This window comes from Xenopus laevis, chromosome 4S, assembly GCF_017654675.1.
Source record: "Xenopus laevis strain J_2021 chromosome 4S, Xenopus_laevis_v10.1, whole genome shotgun sequence".
NCBI classification, from domain to species: Eukaryota; Metazoa; Chordata; class Amphibia; order Anura; family Pipidae; genus Xenopus; species Xenopus laevis.
In genome coordinates, this window is record NC_054378.1 from 110,981,307 (window position 1) to 111,004,602 (window position 23,296).

General features: G+C 42.1%; 2 protein-coding genes across 2 annotated transcripts in view; one reads left to right on the forward strand and one right to left on the reverse strand.

The window, feature by feature from the left end:
* Positions 1-4,623: 4,623 nt before the first annotated feature.
* h1-8.S (H1.8 linker histone S homeolog) lies at positions 4,624-13,156 on the forward strand. Its single transcript, NM_001088066.1, is given in 5 exon segments — positions 4,624-4,703; positions 7,506-7,786; positions 8,586-8,724; positions 10,779-10,825; positions 12,813-13,156. Coding segments are annotated over 5 exon segments (792 nt in total). The 5' UTR covers positions 4,624-4,639; the 3' UTR covers positions 13,074-13,156.
* Positions 13,157-15,452: 2,296 nt separating this feature from the next.
* plxnd1.S (plexin D1 S homeolog) overlaps positions 15,453-23,296 on the reverse strand; it is a 96,296-nt gene continuing 88,452 nt past the window's right edge. Inside the window, exons 31-36 of the mRNA XM_018261363.2 lie at positions 21,719-21,823; positions 21,186-21,349; positions 20,630-20,777; positions 18,111-18,251; positions 17,740-17,814; positions 15,453-17,588 (exon numbers count right to left, since the gene is read on the reverse strand). Coding sequence (XP_018116852.1) covers positions 17,472-17,588; positions 17,740-17,814; positions 18,111-18,251; positions 20,630-20,777; positions 21,186-21,349; positions 21,719-21,823 — 750 coding nt within the window. The 3' untranslated portion in view covers positions 15,453-17,471. The remainder of the gene's footprint in view (positions 17,589-17,739; positions 17,815-18,110; positions 18,252-20,629; positions 20,778-21,185; positions 21,350-21,718; positions 21,824-23,296) is intronic.

A 23,296-nucleotide genomic window follows, 5' to 3' on the forward strand; every position in this document is an offset into this window, starting at 1 on the left:
CTGACTTTGGCCCAGTCTTCATGACCATCCCAGCTTCCTTTACCGAGAGTTTTGCCATTGAACAAACAGGTACTAAACGACTATTTTTATCAGCAGTCTGTCCACTTTATGTACCCTTCCTCTCCAGCCCTTTCCAAGGGTTTCTTTGTAACATATGGGTTACCAAGAGTTCTGAACAAAAGTTCTTGTTTAGCTCTGACTCTCATCAGCCTACAGCTGCCAGCTAAGACTGATGGAAGTTGCAGTTCAACGAAGTGTTGATTATCTGAATATAAAAGGTTGATTAGATATGACTCTTATTGGTGTATAGTTGCAGTGGCAGTACAACCATGTCAGGAGAGATGTTCTGCTACTATTGATGACTGGGTTGTCTTACAACATAATATAACTGCCATGCAACTTGAAATTCAATATTTTCTGCACTTTTAATTACTGATTTTGCTAATAGAACCCTGATGCTATTGCTAGATGACAGAGCTTATAACCTTTAGATGCCTACGTAAACATTTCCATACCTTAACAGGGCAGTTTTAATGGTAGGGGTAGTGAGGGCATTTGCCTCGGGTCCCAAAAGAGAGAGGCCATGAGGGGAGAAAAAACACAGATAATACTACAAAGAACATCAATGTTTGCAGTGTTTTACATTGAAGATCTACAGGGTGGACATCCCTGCATAATAATTTACTCCACTTTCAACAAAAAAGATAACAGTGGTTTGTCTTTCATTTCCCAGGAACATCTGAGTACTGGGGTGTTTTCTGAACAAAGATTTTTTGTGATTTTTCAGTATCATGGTTTAGGGGAAGGCTACAAAAAGCTATCTCAGAGGTTTAAACTGTCAGTTTCAACTGTAAGGAATGTAATCAGGAAATGGAAGGCCACAGGCACAGTTGCTGTAAAACCCAGGTCTGGCTGGCCAAGAAAAATACAGGAGCGGCATATGTGGAGGATTGTGAGAATGGTTACAGACAACCCAAAGATCACTTCCAAAGACCTGCAAGAACATCTTGCTGCAGATGGTGTATCTGTACATCGTTCTACAATTCAGCACAATCTGTATGGCAGGGTGATGAGAAAGAAGTCCTTTCTGCACTCACGCCACACACAGATTCGCTTGTTGTATGTAAAAGCTCATTTAGACAAGCCACAGTCATTTTGGAACAAAGTGCTTTGGACTGATGAGACAAAAATGTAGTTATTTGGTCATAACAAAAAGCGCTTTGCATGGCAGAAGAAGAACACCACATTCCAAGAAAAACACCTGCTACCTACTGTCAGATTTGGTGGAGGTTCCATCATGCTGTGGGGCTGTGTGACTAGTTCAGGGACTGGGGCAGACATGATATCGACAAATTCTTCAGGATAACGTTCAAGCATCAGTCACAAAGTTGAAGTTACGCAGGGGTTGAATATTCCAACAAGACAATTACCCTAAACACACTCTGCACGAAATCTACAAAGACATTTATGCAGAGGGAGAAGTACAATATTCTGGAATGGCCGTCACAGTCCCCCGACTTGAATATCATGGAAAATCTATGGGATGATTTGAAGCAGACTGTCCATGCTTGGCAGCCATTACATTTAACTGAACTGGAGAGAATTTGTATGGATGAAACTTGATGTCACTGCTGAAATACTACTGTTTCCATAAGGCATGTTATACGTATATATATTAAGGGCAGAGACACTCAGATTTGGGGAGATTTAGTCGCCCGGCGATAAATCGTCTCTTCTTTGGGGTGACTAATCTCCCTGAACTGCCTCCCCCCGGTGGGATGGCGATTCATTTTCCGAAAAAGCCCAAATTTTCCCTCGTGAGGCAACTTCGGGTGACTTCTTCTGTCTCTTCCAACCAGGTGCATAAGAGCTTCACACAAGGCTGTCCGATTCCGCTGCCTCACACAATCGCCAGTGGCTGTGACTGGCACCTGTAATGTTGCTCCATCCATTTGTGTAAGAACGTTAAATATTTTATTATCCATTAGCTATACTAGGTGGATTAGTAATAAAGTCTGTGGACACAGGAAGGAGAAGTGGGACGTGTAAGGGCAGATTCACTGAAGGGCGAATAGTCGCCATTGACCACTCGCACAACTTTGCCAGGTGCAAATGTGCTACGAATACGGTAATTCACTAAAATGCGGTAAGCTGGCGATTTTTCACTGGCGTTAATTCGGATGTGTGAGCATTTCATAGCGTAGATGCGTTAGCGTTCATTTGTGCCTAGCAAATATTCGCTAGTGATCTTGTGCATAGGTCAATTTGCATACGGCGGGTAATGCAAATGTTTGAAGTTACCACTTTTTCAAATACATGTCCAGGGAAACCTTAAAGGGGAAGGAAACCTAGTCGGCGCAAACCCCCGAATGAACGCTAGTGACTTGGAGCCTGGGCCTGTTAGTGAACTGGCGATGTCCCTGAGTTGCTTGTGTAAAGCTGGCCATAGACGCAAAGATCTTATCGTATGAATCGAGGATTCGTCCGATTTTCGGAACGTGTGTGGAGAGTCCCAACATTTTTGGTCCGGCGGAGATCGGTCGTTTGGTCGATCGGACAGGTTAGAAAATTTCTGTCGGCTGCCGATAATATCTCTGCGTGTATTGCCGATCGTACGATTTTCAGTGGGAGACTGTCACCAGCTTTGTCAGACATAAGTATCGTACGATTGCTGTCAGAGGTAGAACATTGGCTGATTTGTTCTTTAACTACTTTATTTGATCGGAATGGTAAAGACTTTGATCTGAATGGTTAGTGGCAGGTCGGGAGATGGGAAAGTCCGATCGTACATTGATTCGTACGATCGGATCTTTGCGTCTGTGGCCAGCTTTAGCCACTTCGCTCTTTAGTAAATCTGCCCCATAAAGAGAACAGCCTGGAATAAATGTGAATTCTAAGCTGCAGTCTCTGTGTATATTCTTCTAGTTATGCTACACTCTTCACTGGGTTATCACTGAACTTATCCTTCAAAACATCCACTGTAAAGTATGCAAGGAGTAAAATGATCCACACTGATTGGTAGAGTAAATTATTGAGGGCTAATAATACATATTCTCTAAAGAGGGTTCCAAACTACCATAAGCGTTCTTGACAGCAATGCACAACCCACAGACAGAGTCAGGTAATAAAGTATAAGGTCATTTTATAGAGTTAAATCTTAAAGGTCTGGTGCTGTCTCAAGCTCCATTACTTCTCCTTGGTTAAAGTGTAGTAACCTCTCATATATAGCTTTTCATTTATAGGAACCTAATACAGAGGCCTGCTTCATGATTTTTATGCATAGAAACCACCGCCACCCATTTATTCTTCTGGTCTATATATAAATAATACAATGATTGACTATATCACCATACAATTCATGCAGCCAGTCAGTGCTATGTGTTATATCAAAGCACACATCATGCATATTATTGACTGCTTGATCTGTTTCACAAATTAATATTTTTGAATTATCAGCATAGTAGAAGTCTGTATAAAAGCACTTGCCCTATTATCTTGTGCATTTATATTGTCATGGGAACTTCTTATATTCTTATATTTTACTACAGAGGTCACTTTGATCTGTATATTTGAAGCAGCACATAAGAATATTTATTAAGGAGATTATAATCCTTTTACATTTCAGATGTATGTGTACTGACTCTTCCTCTATACAGAGCTGGAAACTCTTGATAAGTGTTGCTTTAAGAATCCATTTGTATTGCTGCTGAACTACAACTCTCAGAATGTGTTAACCCTTGATATTAACTGGCATACACAGTCCTACAACACATAGGTGCAGCAATGTCATTTAGAAACCCATTTGTCCTTTTTTCAGCTCTCTCTGTGCCAAATAATCTAAAGCAGGATCAGGCAACCTTCAACATTTCAGATGTTGGAGAACTACAGCTTTCAGTATGTATACGTTACATGAACTACTGGAGTGAGGCGGTTGATCTATACCAAAAGTTCTCTCTATACAATTTGCATGTTTTTGGCACACATGTATTTGCAACAGATCATAGTAAAACCCTTTGTGCCTATACCAAATGATTTACTGAATATTAAGAGAAAGCAAGCCCCACTTACAGCCAGAGTATCAATGCCTTAAAAGGCTGTTGTAAGGTTCACAGATCACTATTTAAATCTTGGCATGAGCCCTGCAGCATGGGGCTTTAAGGGCTCCCCTGCGTTCCATTTTATGCGTTTAGCTGCAGGGGAGCGCAGGAGTAGACACATTCAGTTTTTTTCAATGGGGCTGTACTCACACAGGCGCATGTAGGCGGCGAACGCAGGTTAAGGCGCAACATGCTGCATTTTTGCTGCGTTCGGCACCTACATGCGCCTGTGTGAGTACAGCCCCATTGAAAAAAACTGAATGCTTCTACTCCTGCGCTCCCCTGCGGCTGAACGCATAAAAACGGAGTGCTGAGGAGCGCAGCTTCAAACGCTCGTCTGTAAGAGCCCTTACAGGTGCTCTCATTGAGCCTCTTGCACAGACAGTTTGGTGCAGTTATTGTGCAATATGCAGGGCCCAGGCTAAGAGTCCTCTGACTATTCAGCTCTTGCTTGTTAGTACCCTGATTGGGAGTAATTAAGGTGTATAAAGGTGCCATTGTGGGAGGGCTGGGAAAGCTGACTGTTCTCTGTTGATTCTCAAATGGCTCCTAAGAAGGCGGTTGCTGCACCTGAGGGAGGCAACAAGGAAAATGCAGCAGTAAAAGGTAAAGCCAAGTGCTGGGGGAACTGGGATTTTTAAGATAAATAGAATAAACTGGGGATCTGAAGCTGCCTCGTCCTCTAAACTTGCCTGTGAACTCAAGTTTGCTCACAAGATAAACAGGGCCTGATTTTCATAGTGGTCAACCCTAGGCCCTCTGTTATTTGCCCCCCCCCCCCCATCCCCTCCTTTTTATTCACACAAATTTTCATCAGGACTGAAACAATGGGGATTGGTGCACGGTAAACTTGTAAAACTTCTGTATCTCCTGCGCATCCTCAGTGTTTCTGAACCAATGTCGGTATAGTTGGGAAGCATGCCACCCCCATAAAATCCTGCTGGCCTTGGCCTTTCCACAAATCTGAACCTGAAGAAAAAAACTTGGCTTCAAATATTATTTCACAGCACAAACCTTCTGTAGGGAGTTTGAGTGGAATTCTTACAGGATGGCTGTGCTTGATCCCTTTCCCAAAATTATATGGTCAATCTCCCAGTATTAAGCGTGTAAAGCGATTGTTCACCTTTAAGTATGTTTTATAGAATTTTTTTTTTTTTTTTTTTTATCTGCCTCTTTTACAGTTGTTGTGGTTGTCTCTGAACCTAGCAGTCAAAATTTGATCTTTTCAAATTTATTTATTTTTTTTTTTATTTCTAGTAAGGCCTCTTATTTATCTTCTGTTCAAGCCACTGCCTGGTTACTAGGCTAAACTATTTCCTAACAACCAGACGGCTGCTGGAGAGATGCTAAATAATTAGAAAACCATAAATTATATCAAGGTTTACATCCTACTGAAAGTTATTTTGAAGGTGAACCACAAGTAAGCTTTTTCTATAAGCTGTTCTATAAGCTTCTAATTAACACTGAAATGATTAAGTCAAAGCAAACATTATGGCGGTTCCTGGTCAAAAAAGTCATGTTGAATATCCAGCAAGAGATGTGTGCTTATATACAGTCTAATGTTGCATTCTGGGATTGAGATAAACCTATGCTTTTGCTTTCTTGTATGTGTCTGAATCATTAATGCTTTTAATGTCATTTAAACTTTTACTTGAATGGTGGAAGTCTGAGGCACTGCTGAGCCCCATTACTAGGAGTATAACATGTGGCTGTTTTGTACGGTTGGCTGAAAAAATACGATTCTGTCCAGCCAACAGCTTTTTGTTCAAACACCGTAACGCACACAGGATTTAGCCAGTCGCCATTTATTTTTACTACTACTAATTTTAAATCTTAGTGGTGGGTTTTAAAACTCAAACCTGCCAATGTACAGATTTGGGCTAGTTTTGAAATTGCCACCGGTTTGGACTTTCAAAACCCACCTTATTATTTTTTTAAATGCAAATTACAAGCCAAACACTCCCCAGCAGCCTACCTATTCTGCTGCTACATTATCCAGTGTATGCTGGGTAATGTCGTTTTCTTTGCTGATTTTTGTTAAAACTACAGTACCCAGCATGTAATAATTATCTCACTTCTGAGCAGGACCAAGTCCATGAAACATTACCTACAGTCTGCTCAACATGTATAATGGAGTTTTAAAGGAGAATTCAACCCTAAAGTTAAAAAAAAAAAAACCTAAATAGACCCCCCTCCCCGCCTAAGTGTTAGCCCGGGCAAATGGCCCTAACGTTTTACTTACCCCTCGGAGCAGATTCAGGCATCTGAGTTCACGGGCGCCATCTTCAGTTGCTTTGGTAATCTTCAGAATGAGACCAGCACTTTGGCAATTTTCGTTAGTTTCAGAGCATACGCCAGTCTCATTCCAAAGAGAAGATGCCACTCTTGAACTCCGATGCCTGAATCTGCACCGAAGTAAAACGTTGGAGGCATTTGCCCGGGGTAACACTTGGGCTGGGGGGAAAAGGTAGGGTGTGTTTGTTGTTTTTTAAGTTTAGGGTTGAATTCTCCTTTAACTCTTGACATGGCATGCCCAGTGACAGGGCTGGTCCTATCACATGTGGGGCCCAATTGGGACCATGTTGGCGGGGCCCCTAGACAAAGTGTTGCTGGCTACTGACACACCAAGTATTTAGGAAAATAAGGGCATACAGGCACAAAATAGAAAGGAAAGGGGCAGACAAGGTAACATAATAGGGACACACAGGGTAAGAGAGAGAGGGAGGAAATAGGAGAGTGGACTGGGCCAATTAGTGGACTGGGCCAATTAGTTTGGGGCTGGGCCAATTCAGCTTGGGAGCAGGCTTGGTTGGATTGGGGGCAGGCAGGGCCTATCAAGGTTGGAGGAAAGCTGGGCCTATGAGAGTTGGGGGCAGGCTAGACCTATGGATTTGGGGATGGGCTGGACTCTCAAAGTTGGGGGCAGGCCAGGCAGCATCATGTGCTGAGGGAAATATTATCTGTGCTGCCCTGTGGTGCGGGGCCCCCCAGAGGTGCGGGGCCCAATTGGGCCCAATTGGTCCAATTGGCCTAAGGCCGGCCCTGCCCAGTGATCTCTGTAATAGAGATGGGGTTGTCTCATACCTCCCAACTATCCCGTTTTGAGTGGGACAGTCCCACTTTTGACAGCTCAACCCGCAGTCCTGACTTGTTGTTGAAATGTCCCTGCCAGAAAAATGTTTCTAACTTAATAGGCTTTTGGCAGAGAGTCCAGAACAGCCACCAGGTGGAAACTTACTATCTATATCTCCTTGGATACCCCCTAAGTAAAATCTTGAAGGGAATCTGCTTGGTCTCTGCCCTTTATGACCAGGCAGGCTGAACAGAAGCAGAAAAATATTTTCTTTTTTCAAATGGCTTTGTTAATGGTGGCCTTCCCCCTTTAGCACTAATGCAGATTGTCTTTAGGATCCAGTAAAGTTAAGGTTAAAAGAAAATCTATCAAACTAGTCAAGACCCAATCACATCCCCCAACCCTGTCGATGGTGGTGGAGGTCCTGAAAAAGAACACGGAGCGGAAAGGGACCTCTGTGCAGGCCATTCGGACCCGGATTCTGTCTGCACATCCCACAGTGGATCCACTGAGGCTGAAGTTTTTGCTACGGACGGCCCTGAACAAAGGGCTAGAGAAGGGGATTCTCATCAGACCTCTAAACTCTAGTGCAACAGGAGCTACAGGAAGATTCAAAGTAAGCTTGAAATTCTCTTCTTAGTACTGTGTGTAATGAAAGTAGTTGGGTTGTCTAAAGTCCTAGATTGGCCTCTCCAAACACTCTTTCCTCTTAAGTAGTTCTCTCTCTTTCTCTTTCACCAAATGAGCCCAATTTGGCCCCTACGGGCTGCAGGGAAAATGAGGCTGATCAGTTCTAGGCCCTACAATCTGATGAAGACTGCCTCAATGCGCTTATGTGCTCCTCTTCTGATGGGGATTTTTAAACTGCTTAACTGATCTAGCAAACACTTGGACAGATCTCAGTCTGACAGGTCAGTTAGTGGGCCCCATACACAGGCAAGTGAGCTGCCAAATCAATCCGGAGGGACAGTTAGCAGTTCATATTGGCCAATGTAAAGCAACTTGGCACTGCTTCATGGATGTCTGACTTGTGCCCTTCAGCTGAATTCAAAAACATGGCTATGCCATAGCCAGGTGTCTTTAACACGCATATTCACCTCTGAAACCTGGCTTACCTGCCCATGTGCTAAGGCAAATCAGACTGATTGAATTGTTGGCCCGGAGGCCAACAACATTATTGTAATCCATGCTTCTGAAGACTTGTTGGTTGTGAGTACCACATTGATGAGGTCTCTTGTGTTCAAAAGCTTTTTCAAACCTGCCAGATATAGGTCTCTCTTAAAATATGGTGTCAACAAGGGCTTCTACAAGTAAAGCAGGACATCGCTGCTCTAGCCTGTCACTTGTCTGTCTTGTATCTCAATGTAAAACATCCACTCGTAAACATTTTTTTTAATTAATTTTATTTATTCCAGCTTGCCAAACCAGTAAAAACTACAAAGGCTGGGAAAGAAAATGTAGCGTCTGAAAACGTAGACCCAAATGCAGAGCAGGAAACCCAAAAGAAGGCCCCAAAGAAAGAAAAGAAAGCGAAGACTGAGAAAGAACCCAAAGGTGGGATAAAACTGCAAGTTTCAGTTTAATCCCTGTATTTGTCTTATGTGAGGGAATGTAACAGTTCATCCTAGCCAACGGCAAGGCATTTTGCTGATGTAACCATTACCTTTGTTTGGGATTACTAATGCTACTGGCTACAAATGCCCCGAAGTCTTTACTTACCCCTCCATGGAGAATCTGTCACGCAGAGTTCACAGCCGCCTTCTTCTCTTTGGGAATCTTCTAAATGAGACCGGCGAATCGGCTCATGCACAGTTGGAGAAACTTTCTGTTTAGCAACAACTCTGAACGCATCGAAACTCACAAAAATTGCTGAAGATGGCGCCTGTGAACTCCACTAGACAGAATCTGCACAAAGGAGTAAGTAAAGACTTGGGGGCATTTGCCCAGGGAGAGGGGGTGTTTGTTTTTATTTTTTTTAAAGAAAGGTCATTTTTTTTTATTACATAACTGTTGCCTGATCGCACCCCTCCTGAACTGCTATAGTGTCACCAGCCAATTCATTTTCCTGCACTTACACTGTGCCAGCGAGTTTTTCCCTGTTACTGAGTTTGCGGCTGCCATGTTGGCCATGTATGTGTCACATCCTTCGTCGCATGCGCGAAATTGATTCCTCCTCGCGTCATGTGTGCAACATCGACCACACACCACCTGACCTGCTTAGCATCAATCGCATGGGGGAAGTAAGGCAATAATGTATATGTGCAGGGATTGCAGAATTTCTTCTGTGCATGTGTGAGCCCTGATAGTGCTGGATTTGTTAGCAGGGGGATGTCTTCTGTATTCCATGCACCTAGCAAAATGTTTTACATCGACCTCTGAATGCAGCTAATGGGGAAGACATACAGAGCCACAATTATTGTAAATAGTTCTCCTTTTTGTGGCCAATATATAGAAATTAATTTTTTACCTTTCCTTCTCCTTTAAGGGTTTTTCTCCTTTTTTTTTTTTTTAAGAGTAATTCCAAGCAATCTTGGAATACTGAAGAGACATGGGTTTTACTACCAGTGATTCACACTTTTGCTGATGGTAAAACTTTTACACTTAGTTGCCAGCAGAGATTTATTGCTGGTGATTTAGCTCTTGGTGTGCCATTGCCCTGAAGGGTACGGTTTAGTAAAATGTCACAATCAGGACCGCCATCAGAAATCGCAGGGCCCCACACGACATTTCCTGGGCTAAGCCCACCGCAAGCTCCACCTACAGGTCTGCCCTCCCCACCACACAGTAAAAAATATTGGTGGCTAGGGTTCCCACATGTTAATAAAAAATAGATATTTGTGACTAGGGCCCCCCCATTAAAAAATGGTGGCTAGGACCCCACATGAGAAAAATTGGTGGCCAGCCCCCCCCCCCCCACATAAGAAAATTAGTGGCCAGGGCCCCTTAAAAGTCCACGCCTTCCCGAAGTCAGCAGCTCTCAGAAAGATGGGGGGGGGCCCAGCTAATCAAGTAAGTGTGGCCGGGCCCCCCTTACCCTCGGGGGGGGGGGAGGGGGCTACCCTACATCTGTCCCCCCCCCCCCCGATGGCTGTCCTGGTAAGTGTATTTCTGCCAAAGTTCTAGCTAGCAATCTTTGTGTAGTCAACCTAATGGCTCTTCTAAGCTGTAACCCTCATGCATGCTGTGAGTCGGTTAACTTTGATTGGCTTGGCCACTTGCAATGACTACACAGTATAATAGTTATATATGGAACAGCCCGAAGCCCCTGGGTTTTCCTGTGGGTCAGCTGACACCTGAACAAAATGTTTGGGCTGAGCTCTTCCTGCTGTACTTGCCTCCCTCACGACCCACTTCCCACATACAGTGGCTACTTCTAGTTGGGAGGGCTGACATATAAGTAGATGCAGAACTACTGGTTGGGTGAAGATTTTGAAGGGACAGGTTAGGGTATGATGCAACAACGGCTTGTCAACCCGCATATCACTAGTGTTCAGTCTGAAGTGATTAGAACATTGGTAGGGACTCTGCTCTTTATGTACAGGTTTGCTGAGCTCTTCCAAAAATCCGTTGACTTCTGTCATGTTCTACAATTCTATGATTCTTTACAGGTGAGAAAACCAAAGCTGTAGCTAAAAAGGCCAAGGAAGATTCTGATGTGAGTATTGTACAAATCTGTGGATGTGGGGTAATTACACCATTGGCTTTAAAGTTGAACAATGTTCTTTTCTAAATAAGAATCTAATGGATAATAAAATTGCTGATATTTGTCATCTCTTTATATTTCCTATTGTCCTACAATGGGGGCACTGATTCCTGGGACTATAGCAGAGCCTTGTCTGCTCACTAGTTCTATTCTAAGACCATTCCCTTCCTAGTAAAGGGCACAGCCTGTAAACAAGTAACTTAAAGCAAAATTCTATCCTCAAAAAAAATAATTCGAGCAACAGTTTTTTTATAAAGTGGGTTGTTCATCATCAAATGCCTAGTTGTTTTCAGATTACCAAAAATAACTTCTTTTTTACAATTACTTTCTATTTTCTACAATTACTTTCTATTTTCTATGTGTGACTGTTTTTCTAATGTTAAAGTGTAATTTTTCACCTTCTAAAGCAGCTCTGGGAGAGGGGGGGGGGTCGCTGACCCTGTAAACTGTTATAAATTGATACATTTCTTATCTTTGTCCATGCTGAGCAAAATCTCTGGATTTCATTACAGGCAGCTGTTAGAACTGATACATTTCTCGGCAGCATCTCTGGAGTATTAGAAACTATTGTATCAACTAAATGTTGCAGAATTGTAACAGTTTAGAGTCTGCAACTGAATTACTGAGCTGCCAGACTCAAACACTAGAGATGGGAACATTCAACTTTAAACTTGCAATTTGGGGGGGACTGTAAAAAATAACTAATGGGGAAAGTACCTGGGGAAAAAAAGTCTTTATTTGCTGCCTCTATCACCTGACCAGAAATACTGCAGCTCTGAACTGTAACAGGAAGCACGTGTGGAAGCAGGGGGTGGCCCTTGGTGTTTAAAATGGCTTTTTATATTTTTTTTTTTAAATTTAGGATTACACAATGGCACAGTAATAAGTATAATGAAAATGGTATATTTGCATATGAGCTGTTTTTGGGCAATATATCTTTAGAGACCTACATTGTTTGGGGTTTATTTTTTTTTAACGTGGGTTGTTTTTGTAATAGCTGCATTAGAAATATAAAGCGAGAAGCGGCCCTGCACTGTGGCACCTTTCTGGCAAATGCTAAAACTGCCATATGCCTCCAATGTACTTGGAACTATTATCTATTTTAAGGGTAGAACTACAGAAGCGTCTTCAATTCTGGCGGATCCAACGCACTGCGCCAAAATGGAAAATAAGGTAAATACAAATGTTGCAGCGTTCATCCTACATGACTGTCTCAGCATCGCTGCGTCTGCATCAGACAGTTGTCGAATGAACGCTGCAAAACCATCAGACATTGCTATTGCTTTCATTATATTCCGTCGCATCCAACTTTGACGCGGCGTGTTGGATCTGCCAGAATTGAGTTGAAGACACTCGTGTAGTTCTACCCTAAATCTGAAGGCATAGGTAAAGCCTCACTTAAACAGGCTATTCACCTTAGAATATCTTTCTACAACTAGTTGCAATTGGTTTTTTTTAAAATGTGGTTTTTAATTCGGCAGCTCTCCAGTTAAGCAATTCCAAGTTACCCTAGTAATAGTAAGCCTGCATTGATTTAAATAAAAGACTGGACTACAGGGCCTGAATAAAATGTTATCAAAAGTAGCAATAACAAATTGTCTCTTATACAGAGCAGGTGGGGTGTGTGGTGGTTTTATTTATTTTTTTAAAATTTGCTTTCCTCTTCTCGACTCTTCCCAGCTTAACTTAACTAATTTTTATTCATCTTTCTATTAACATCCTCTCCTAGTCATATTTCAGTCTCCTTTAAATCTGTGCATTGTTGCTAGGGTAACTTGGATCCTAGCGAACAGATGCAGAAATTAAAAAGCTAAATCAATCCACAAATATTAAAGGACCAATTGCAAATTATCTCTTATCACTCTACACCATGCTAAAAGTTAATTTAAAGGCGAACCACCCTTTTAATGTTATCCTTAACAAACCTGTTACTTACCAGGAAAAACCCAAAGTTGCCAAATCTAAGAAAGATAAAGAGGCAAAAGAAGTTGACAAGGCTAATAAAGAGGCAAAAGAAGTTGACAAGGCTCCGGCAAAGAAACCAAAAGCCAAAACAGAGGCTGCGAAAGCTGAGGGGGGTGGCAAGGCAAAGAAGGAGCCCCCAAAGGCCAAAGCCAAGGACGTGAAAGCACAGAAGGACTCTACAGATGAAGGTGCTCCAGTTAAGGCTGGCAAGAAAGGAAAGAAAGTGACAAACTAGGCTGATATACTTTTAACTCTGTAAATCTGGTTTTTAATGTTTAATTCTATAAATAAAGTAAGTAATTGTTTTTTTTTTCTTAACTTAACTCCACTTTAATTTCTCGAAGACGGCTCTGTGCAGTGAATAACCAGTAAAGATCGAGTGGATCTTGCTCTTCATGCCTAAAGTGCTAAATGCTCAGTTTCCTGCAGAACTCCCTGCTTATTTTAAATATTGTACATCTCCCCCCACAACTTGCTGTCTTGCTCTAAGCAGTGACTTTAATGTTCAAACAAGAAATGCAGTTTAAAAAGGAATGTCTAATTGGGCAAACCTTGGATGTTGCAGTTCATCTAAAAACAGTGTCAAATAGACCTTAAGGCAACATGTGGGACCCAAATGTTGGCTAATTATGGCCCTTAGCCACTTGTGGTCTGGATTGCAACTGAGAAATATCTGCCATAATGCCAAGGAAATCTGATGCTTGTTTCACTAAATTATCTTTGGGCCATGAAACTGAGTTTCCTGCAAGTGTAGTAAACTTTATTTGGCTTACCAGTGAGGGATTGTACAAAAGAAATGTTTGCTGTGTAACTAATGTAGTATTAGCCTATAATAGCAGATGGCTATTGTACAAGCTTCCTCCAACATCTTCTCCACTTGGGAGGGCTACCAGGGTCACACTGGCCTGGAAGATCATTTTGCTGGTGGGCCATGTTATTTCTAACATAAATTTGTACAACACATGCAACTGTCATCTAAATGAGTATGTTCTATGGTGGGCCCAGGGATAAGCACCTCAGTATGTGAAGGCAAATTGATACAAATGAGGTTCTTATTGGAGCTGTCTGCGTGGTTTTTATTAAACGGGAAGGCATTTGCAACTTAAGTGTTGGGTATCTCCTTGGTGTTCATAATACACTTGTACCAAGGGCTCTTTACTCATGGGCATTCTTGCCCTTTGTTCAGCTGCAGGGGATCATGGGACTAAACGTGGCTGACTCTTCTTTATGGGCAGGTACTCGTGTCGACATGTTGGCTCCAAACGCAGGTGATCTTACACTTGTTACAGTTGTGTTCAGAATAATAGCAGTCCAATATCTCTAACCTGATCAGTCTGGGTAGAAAACTATATTCTAAATGGCAAATTTATTAGCAGCTGTAGCTGAGCAATAAAAGTCATGACATGCTGCTAATTCTGTGCAATGAAATCATTAATTGAAGCTTGTTGCAAATTATAGTTGTGTTCAATTAGTGAGCTCATGCATTCTAAAAAAAAAACCCGCTGTGAATTATGGCCCTTATTTAAAGGGGTGGTACACCTTTCAGGTAAATTAATGTTATAGAATGGCTAATTCAACGCAACTTTTTAATTTTTTTTTTTTTTTTTTAATACGTTTTTGAATTTTTTTGCCTTCTGACTTTCCAGCTTTCAAATGGGGGGTCACTGATCCCATCTAAAAAACAAATTCTTTGTAAGGCTACGAATGTTTGCTACTTTTTTCTACTTTCTGTTAAGGCCTCTCCTATTCCAGTCTCTTATTCTAAACAATGCATGGTTGCTAGGGTAACTTGTACCCTAGCAACCATGTGCTTCCCCCCCCCCCGTTCCTATACTGGAAAATCACCTGCGGCATGGCACATGCGGCGCTTCGTATTCCGAAGTGTCCTCGTGGGGCGACATCGGAATATAAAGCGTCACATGTGCCATGCCACAGGCGACTTTTCATTATAGCCGGGGGAAGCAGTCAGGGGAGATTAGTTGCCTCAAAGAAGAGACCATAAGTCACCAGGCGACTAAATCTCCAAGAATCGCCAGGTGTGCCCTTAGCCTACCCATTTCCTTAGCAGGGTAGGTAGTACCTATAGGGTATCAGTTTGGTTGTGGGAACACTCCACTGATAATATGGGGATAGGGCAGCAGTATTGTCCCTTTGAGATACAAGTAATGTAGATAAGTCAAGCGGTTTGCTCTCTCAGATTGTGCTAAAAGCAGTATCGGCCATTGGCTTGATAGGAAGTGGCCCGGCTGGAGACTCTGCATCCTTTTAGGTCATAGACACGCTCTGATTCAGGGAGATTCAGTCGCCCAGTGATAAATTGCCTCTTCTTCTGGGCCACTAATCTCCCCAAACTGCCTCCCGCCGGCTAGAATGTAAATCGCCAGCAGATTGGCACTCTGAGCACTTCGTTTTCCAAAGTTTCCTTGTGAGGGGTCTTCGGAAAACAAAGAGCTCCGATTGGCATCCCGCTGGCGATTTACATTCTAGCTGGCGGGAGGCAGTTTGGGGAGATTAGTGGCCCAGAAGAAGAGGCAATTTATCACTGGGCGACTGAATCTGATATGTGACTCTGCTCTTATTAACACGTTTTATTACACATGAAAGACTCCATATATAAGGCTATAAATATTCATTTTTATTACAAAGATTCAATTAAAAGGATTTCACAATAGAAATAAGACTTTAGCGATTTACACTTTCAGACAGTCTCCTCTGCCTGGGGGTCGCACAGAGGAGGTGGCAACTGGGTTTTGGTCTGAATTTCAGTCTGTGAAACTGTCCAACAGGGAAAGTTCTTGGTGAGATTGTCCAAAAGCACAAACTTCTCTGGGAGGACAGTGGCCAAAAATAAAATCTTTCAAAACCTAAAATCTCCAGTGTCATCCATCTTTTTTGATCAAGGTTTCCCAGAATCCTTTTTGTCTTTTGATCCATATGTAAGTAATATCTCTGCTCAGCAGATATTCACATAATTTTATCATGTCTGGATTGTTTTTTTTTTTTTGGGTTATATATATATATATATATATTTTATAGAATATTTTTAAAGATCTCCTCTAAAGTTGATTATGGCAATAAGGTTGTTGATAGCCAGCTATCCTTTTAATATATCACTTAGTCCCAGGCTGCTGATATAAACATGTGAAGTGACTTTCTACAACCTGTTTAATATTTAGCTGCCTGGCATAAGCAGAAAAAAAAAGATTATTCATCTGTAATGAAAATAATAATCGTCAACACAGATATGGGATCATTGGAAGGAGTAGGCAGCAGATTTGACCAGAAAAATATCGACCAAAATAAAATTGGTGGCCCTGAAGTTTTGGCCATTGCTCAGTTTATCCTCGCCAGCGTAACGTTTTTTTAGGGACTTCGCCGATTTACTAACGGGCGCAGGCGTCACTTTGCTAGCAAAGAAGATAGACGTTAGCAGTGATTCACACTCCAAAGTTGCGATAGGCAGAATTCACCAGCGTTCGGCGCCCTGGACGCAACTTCGCATTTTTGTAAATTAGCATTGTGAGTGAATTTTCGCCAGGCAAAGTATTGCGATGGCTGCTGCTTAGTAAATTCATCCCAATGGGAGATGGCCTTTCTGTAATTCGGAGCTTTCTGGATAACGAGTTTCCGGATAATGGATCCTGTACCTGTACATAGTGCTAAGCAAGAGAGCAGAGTATGGTTCCTTGTCTTGTTCTTTAGCTTCTATAGAACAAAGCACCAGATATCCCTTATTTTAGTCCTGAGAATTCTATCAATAAGGCACTCAGTTCATGGGTGTGCTGCCCATCTGTGACATGCTATCAAGTATCTGCAATGGATGCCGGTCTGAGGATGGATACAGTAATGATAGTTCTAGGAAGTGGTTGTACCCTTTGCAGTGCTGTGTCCAGACAGTCTGATGTGGTACTTTTATTCTAACATCTTTAAATAGGGCATCTGTTATATTTACAATACAATGAACTCACTATTCATTCAGTGTGAAGGTCCCATTTTGAGCAACAGAGGAAGGTTACTTGACTAAACAGAAACCTGAAGATGACACAATAACTTTGATTTGGCAACAAAACAGCTTATCTGAGAAGAAACTGCATCAGGATGGAGTTCAGGTTGTCCTGACCAATGGCTGAAAGGAGGAAGTGCTGGAAAGCAATCAGGAAGTGCTGGTGGCTCATGTCCTCAATCCTGATGAAGGTACTTTAGCATGTGCTTTACCAGAACCTTCAGTGTGTGACTTCTCTTGGCAGTCCTGTTCCACATAGTGTCAGATAAAATCAGCACATGAATTCCTTTGAGAAAAAAAGATTCTCTCTGGTCTGCGGCAAATGCCAGAGGGGATGCTGTACGATGCCATAGAAAGTCACTTTTTAGTGGGCTGGTTGAGGGCTGTTTGGGCCTCTATGTACTTGAAATGGCAGGGCCTATTTTTACTCCCAGTCCAGACCTGGTGGGATGTTGATGTTAAGAACATGATCCAAGGTCTTGCTTCCAGGCTCTAACACCCTTCAGAGGAATGCTCCCTAAATCAAATGCTGAGAGGAACAGAACATTGATCATTTCAGGTTCCTGAAGGCATTTGGGCTGTCCTTGAAAGATTTCAGTGGGAACAGGTTGATCCTTATTTCCCTATTCCTTATGCCTCACTGCAGCATGTGTAAATATCATCCTCCATCAGAACAATCACCTGATCAAATTTATGTTGCAGTTGCCCTCTTTTTGTGATGGGATTGGCTTCCAAAGCTGTGACAATCTGCAAGGAAAAGGGAACAGGGGCAGTTATTACCAGTTTTATAAACTACAACTCCCACGAATCAGAGCATTTCAGGAGTTGTAATTCAATGTCGTCAGTTCCCCTGTTTAGTATTGCAGCGTGGGTTCCAGGCACGGACTCGATCACTTACCTGTGTTCTGTATTTCTTGGCGTATTTATAGATTTCAGCCATTGCAACGTTGGTGTTAAATTTATTCCGATATTTCTGTCACAAAAAAGAAAGAAGCATGTTCAGAACTTTGGCACATTCTGGCTCTTAAGCAAATATAATAAGATGTTTAATACAAGTATTTTTGTCTAATCATGAATATTCACCCATTTTGCATTTCCTACAGCTCTCCTTTAGGTTGGCGTGCTTAATTTTAAGACACATTTAAAAATGTTCCTGCTTGATTTTGCTTAAGGCAACTGGTGTCATCTCCCCATCAGTCTTTCTCAAAAAATTCCACACGCCCCCCACAGACATAACCGTCACCAGCATTTTAATAGCTACAGGCTCACCCGCGACTCTTCTGCAAGATGTGCATTCATTTCCTGCTCACTCAGTGGGCTCATCTCCTTGATCTTCTGGTAATATCGCTGCACAATTTTCCGGTATTCTGGGATCTCCTTTGCATACAGCAGCTTGTTGGTAGGAGAATCCTGTTGCATTTTAAATAGATAAAACTTGTTATATCATTCAAATACATGGTAGCGCAGCCCATGATTACATTTCCCACACATGCCTTATGACAGTTAGTAATTACACCTCCAGCAAGGGAGAAAGGTTCCTAAGCCTCCCATGTGAAGTCATTCTTTCTCTAAATTCCATATAAACTGAGAGCCTGGGATTGTGGGGCCTGAGGCTAAGGGCAGAGACACACGCAAAGATTCAGTCGCCCGATGACAAATCTAAATCACCAGCGGGATGGCACTCGGAGCGCTTTGTTTTCCGAAGTCGCCCAAAGTTGACTCACAAGAAAATTCAGGCGACTTCGGAAAATGAATCACTCGGAGTGCCATCCCGTCTGCGATTTAGATTCTAGCCGGCAGAAAGGCTTTTCGGGGAGATTTGTCGTCTGAAGAAAAGACGATTTGTCACTGGGCGACTAAATATCCTCGAATCTTCACGTGTGTCTCTGCCCTAAAAAGAATTTGTGGGGCCCATAATTCATATAAAATTGTAGTTATTGAACTGTGAGCTGCAGGTTGACAAGTTGCCCTGCTGTCTCCGTTATGACCTGCAATACCTGCAATGCCCCATAATGTAGTTGGGCAGGTCTCTGGGCAGTTGGCTTTATGCTGAACCCCTAAAGACAAATCTGTATGAATCTATTTTATTATCTCCCTCGGTGTATGTCTTTCATTACCTTACTTTAACCTTATTCCTCATTATCTTTCCCCCTCCATAGAATCTTGGAAATTGAGGAGAGCACTCCAAAGGCATATTAAATGCTGTGAATATTCTTTTATTGCCAACTACCAATACAATACCAATAGTGTATTGGTAGTCGGCAATAAAAGAATATTCACTGCATTTAATATGCTTTTGGAGTGCTCTCCTCAATTTCCAAGATTCTAAGGTGTTTATATCGGGATAGTGGTGACCTGATTGGAGAAAGTTGCACTCCTACACTGGATTGGACTAGCAGAGTGTTTGGATATCCTATTACTCTGTATCTTCCCCCCTCCACTTCACTTCATAATCTCTCTTTTTCTTGCTCTCTGTCTCATTGTAAATAAGTAAGTTGCCTGTGTTCCACACTTTAGAGTGAGTTCTTATCTCTGGAAGCTGCCCCCACTGGTGTTATCTTAGCGCTGGTTACTGAACCCTTGTCCGCAAAACATTTCCAGCTGCAGACTAAGCCCAACAAAAGGCCATCTAAGTGCAGCAAAGCCAGGATAGCCCTTGCCCATCCAAATATTTTGTACATGTAAACAATGAATTAGTGACAGAGAAACTGGGTAAAGGGATCAATCTTCAGTGAAATGATTAACCTAGTGTCAGCAGTGGTTGCCAAAATTGTATATGGAAAAGTTTATTTTGAGCCACTGGATAGTCAGGGAGACATTTAACCTTCAGATAAGCGAATTAGCTTGAAAGATGCTCTGTAGCTGAGATGGTGCCACTAGGTATGGAGAGCTTTGTGTACTTAAAGGAATGATAACCTCATTGCCTTTTATGTTTGCCTTTGTACAATGTGTAATGGAGATTGTAAGAGATAATTATTCAGATGAGCCTAAGGAAAATGTGCCATACATCTAGAGCAGGGATCCCCAACCTTTTAAACTCGTGAGCAACATTCAGAAGTAAAAGGAGTTGGGGAGCAACACTAGCATCAAAAATGTTCTTGGGGTGCCAAATAAGGGCTGTGATTGGTCATTTGCTATCCCCTATGAGGGTTGTCAACCTACATTGAGGCTCTGTTTGGCAGTACGCCTGATTTTTATAGAACTAAAACTTGCCTCCAAGCCTGGAAATCAAAAATAATCACCTGCTTTGAGGCCACTGGGAGCAACATCAAAGGGGTTGGAGAGCAACATGTTACTCACGAGCTACTGGTTGGGGATCACTGATCTAGAGAATTAGCTTTAAAATCCATTTAGGTGCAAGTGAAATTAAAGCTTGGTAGCCCATTAGATAATTAGAATCCACAATGTTTGAGAAAGTCAACAGAGTGGAGGTTTAAATGAAGCTCATACATGGAGTCAGGTGGCTGCCCAGTTTCCGGATGCATGCCAACGGAAGGGCCACATACACTAGTAAGACTTGAATTCACTACAGTATAATGTAGCAATTTTGTGACCACCATGTTAATATAGCTTCAGCCACAGTGAGATTTTTATTAGGCCAATTGTAATTGGTTAAAAAGTAAATAAAGGATGTATATCTTCTACTTTATCCCTATCTGCCTGTCAGCATGATTCATCTAGTTAGAAAAATCAATCAACAGGCTTCTTAAAGGAGGAAAATGCTAAATATCCTAAATCCCTATGGACCCTATTAGCTAATGAGTTTGAAAGAGGTGTGGGAGCCTCACCTTGCCTAGCTGCATATCAGAGATGGAGCAGGCATCAATGAATGCTTGAGCAATGACCGACAGGCAGGCATCCATATGATCAGATTTCTCCATGTCGAACACAAACTCAGGGTTCTTCAGGATGTTCACCCAGAATCGCAGTGGAAGGCTGTGGGATGAAATAGATACTCAGCAGATTGACAACAAATAATGCACACTAACTTAGTGGCAAATACGCACAAGTGTAATAACCCATCACAACCAATGAGCAATTAACTTACATTGGTATAATGAGAATATTAAATGGAATTGGAAGAGATGAAGTTAGTATGGGAGCAGCCACAGACAACTTACTATGCTGTTTTGTAGTACATGAGTTTATTCTTGCCACTGTTAACTCCTTCTCATACCTTGGTAGGAAACTATACAATGATTTTCATTATTTAAAATTAAACCCCGAGTGAGGTATCCATTATTGTCAGGACCTTACCTTGTTGTGTCCCTGGCAGGAGAATTCCACACATTATCCCTGGTAATACCCAGTAGCAGTCACCTGCATGGAGCACCTCTTACTCACCTGTTTGTTTTCCAGATGTGTAGCGTGTCCGGGTCAGAAATGCCTCGCTTTTCAGCCTGCTCCTCCAGAAAATCAAAGAAGTACTTGATAGCTAGTGGGGGTCGATCCTCATGGATGCTCAGGATGGCTTTGAACAGGTCGTCTAGGAATTTCTGTAGCGTGCCCTGCAGGCCAAGAGAAAAACAGCTTAGCCTGCAATCTGTATGCATGCCATTCCTATTCTGGAGTAGAGTGCTGTGTATGTTCCATTTCCATTCTGGAGTAGTAAGCTGAATGTTTGCCCTTCCCATTCTGGAGTAGAGTGCTATGTATGTTCCCTTTCCATTCTGGAGTAGAAAGCTGTATGTCTGCCCTTGCCATTCTGGAGCAGAGTGTTGTGTGTCTTTCCTACTCTGGAGAAGAAGCTGTGCGTGTGTACCCTTTAGATTTCGAGTGTTTACCATTTAATATTCCATTTCCTATTCAGACAGTTGAAAAGCTTGCTATGTGCTATATGGACTTTCACATGCCACAGAGCAGAAAATATCTTATACCTTTGTAGACAGGAGCCGGGTCAAGTAGATCTCAGGCAGAACCTTCTTCCTGTGGCTTTGTCTGTGAGACCTTTTCGTTTCTGCTAAGTCATCAGTAGGGAGAACCTTAAAAGTGAACCAAGGTGAGTTAAAGCACAGCCACAAACACCTGTGTTTCAGTACTCAGTCATAAGCTTGAAACCTTTGAAATGTTTAATTAACGTATAATGGAAATTATATTTTCTTTCATTATGCAGAAAAACATTTTGGAGGAGTTCCTCTTTAATTAGACTACATTTACATTCTTTCATTATGCAGAAAGTGTAGTAGGAGATCCCCTTTAGAGTACGCAACTGGTGGTTTTGGACAAAGTAAATAGAATATTCATTAGTAATATGAGTCAATGTTTGAATTTATATAACCCATTGGCCTTTGACTTTAGGATTTCATATAGGTCATGGTACACCTGGTCATGATGGGGGTCACAGTTCAACAAAAGTTGCAGGGCCACGGGTTGGATAATGGTGTCTTACAAGCTCCTTCATTTTAGATGGGTGTACATTAGTTCTAAGTGTATATTCATATTGTGCATTGTCTTCCAGCGGAGACTTTATTTAGGGGTTTAGGAAAGTCCAAGTTCTACAGCTGAGCAGGTGAAGGCAAGGTGATTGTGGAATGACACAATTGTGGATGACAATTTTTGCACTTGACTGTATAGGCAGTACCCGTATTAGCATGGTAGCATGGGAACATCCCCCAAGGAAGTTCTATGGCTCTTGGAAAGTGTCTATAGCAAATGCCAGGAGAAACAACCGATAACAGATACTGGTAGTAGTACAGTGCTTGAAGGCCCGTGGGCTGGACGACCCTGGTTAATGTTGGCTCTTTGATAGACTAATGCTGAATGCATTCTGTTGCTACCATGTGCCTTTAATTTGTAGCACTTTCATCACAGCCAACCAGAGGAAATGTGTTGCAATGACACCAGGCTGCAATTAAGCACTGAGACAGTCTGTGGTCTCCTGATGGGACACAGGAGGGGAAATGTATTCACACATCACGCTTGTTACCTCCATGTTAGCACTGTAATGCTGCAAGTGAAGACAATCTATATCTAGAGAGTGAAACCAAAGCTCTGCAAAGAATGCAATAACCTGGAATTCCTCAGATGGCCTGAAAATCCTGTGCACTAGCAGGAATGTTATCAGACTTTGTGGCTGAAGCTGCTTCCAATTAAACACATTCCGGTACAATGCACAGCAAGAGCTCATGCTGAGAGCCATTGTTTAGGATTATGAATTTCTATAAATAAATGTATATGTTTTTGCTGTTACCTGCAGTAACAGCCATGAGAATGTATCCTAGGGGGCAGATTTACTTATGGTCGAATATCGAGGGTTAATTAACCCTCGATATTCGACTGTCGAAGTTAAATTTGCCGCAATTCGATTTGTTCGATTCGAAGGATTTGAATCCATCGGTCGAACGATTTTTCTTCGACCAAAAGAAAAATGGGGACCTTCCCCATAGGCTAACATTGACTTCGGTAGGTTTTAGGTGGTGAACTAGGGGGTCGAAGTTTTTTTTTTAAAGAGGCAG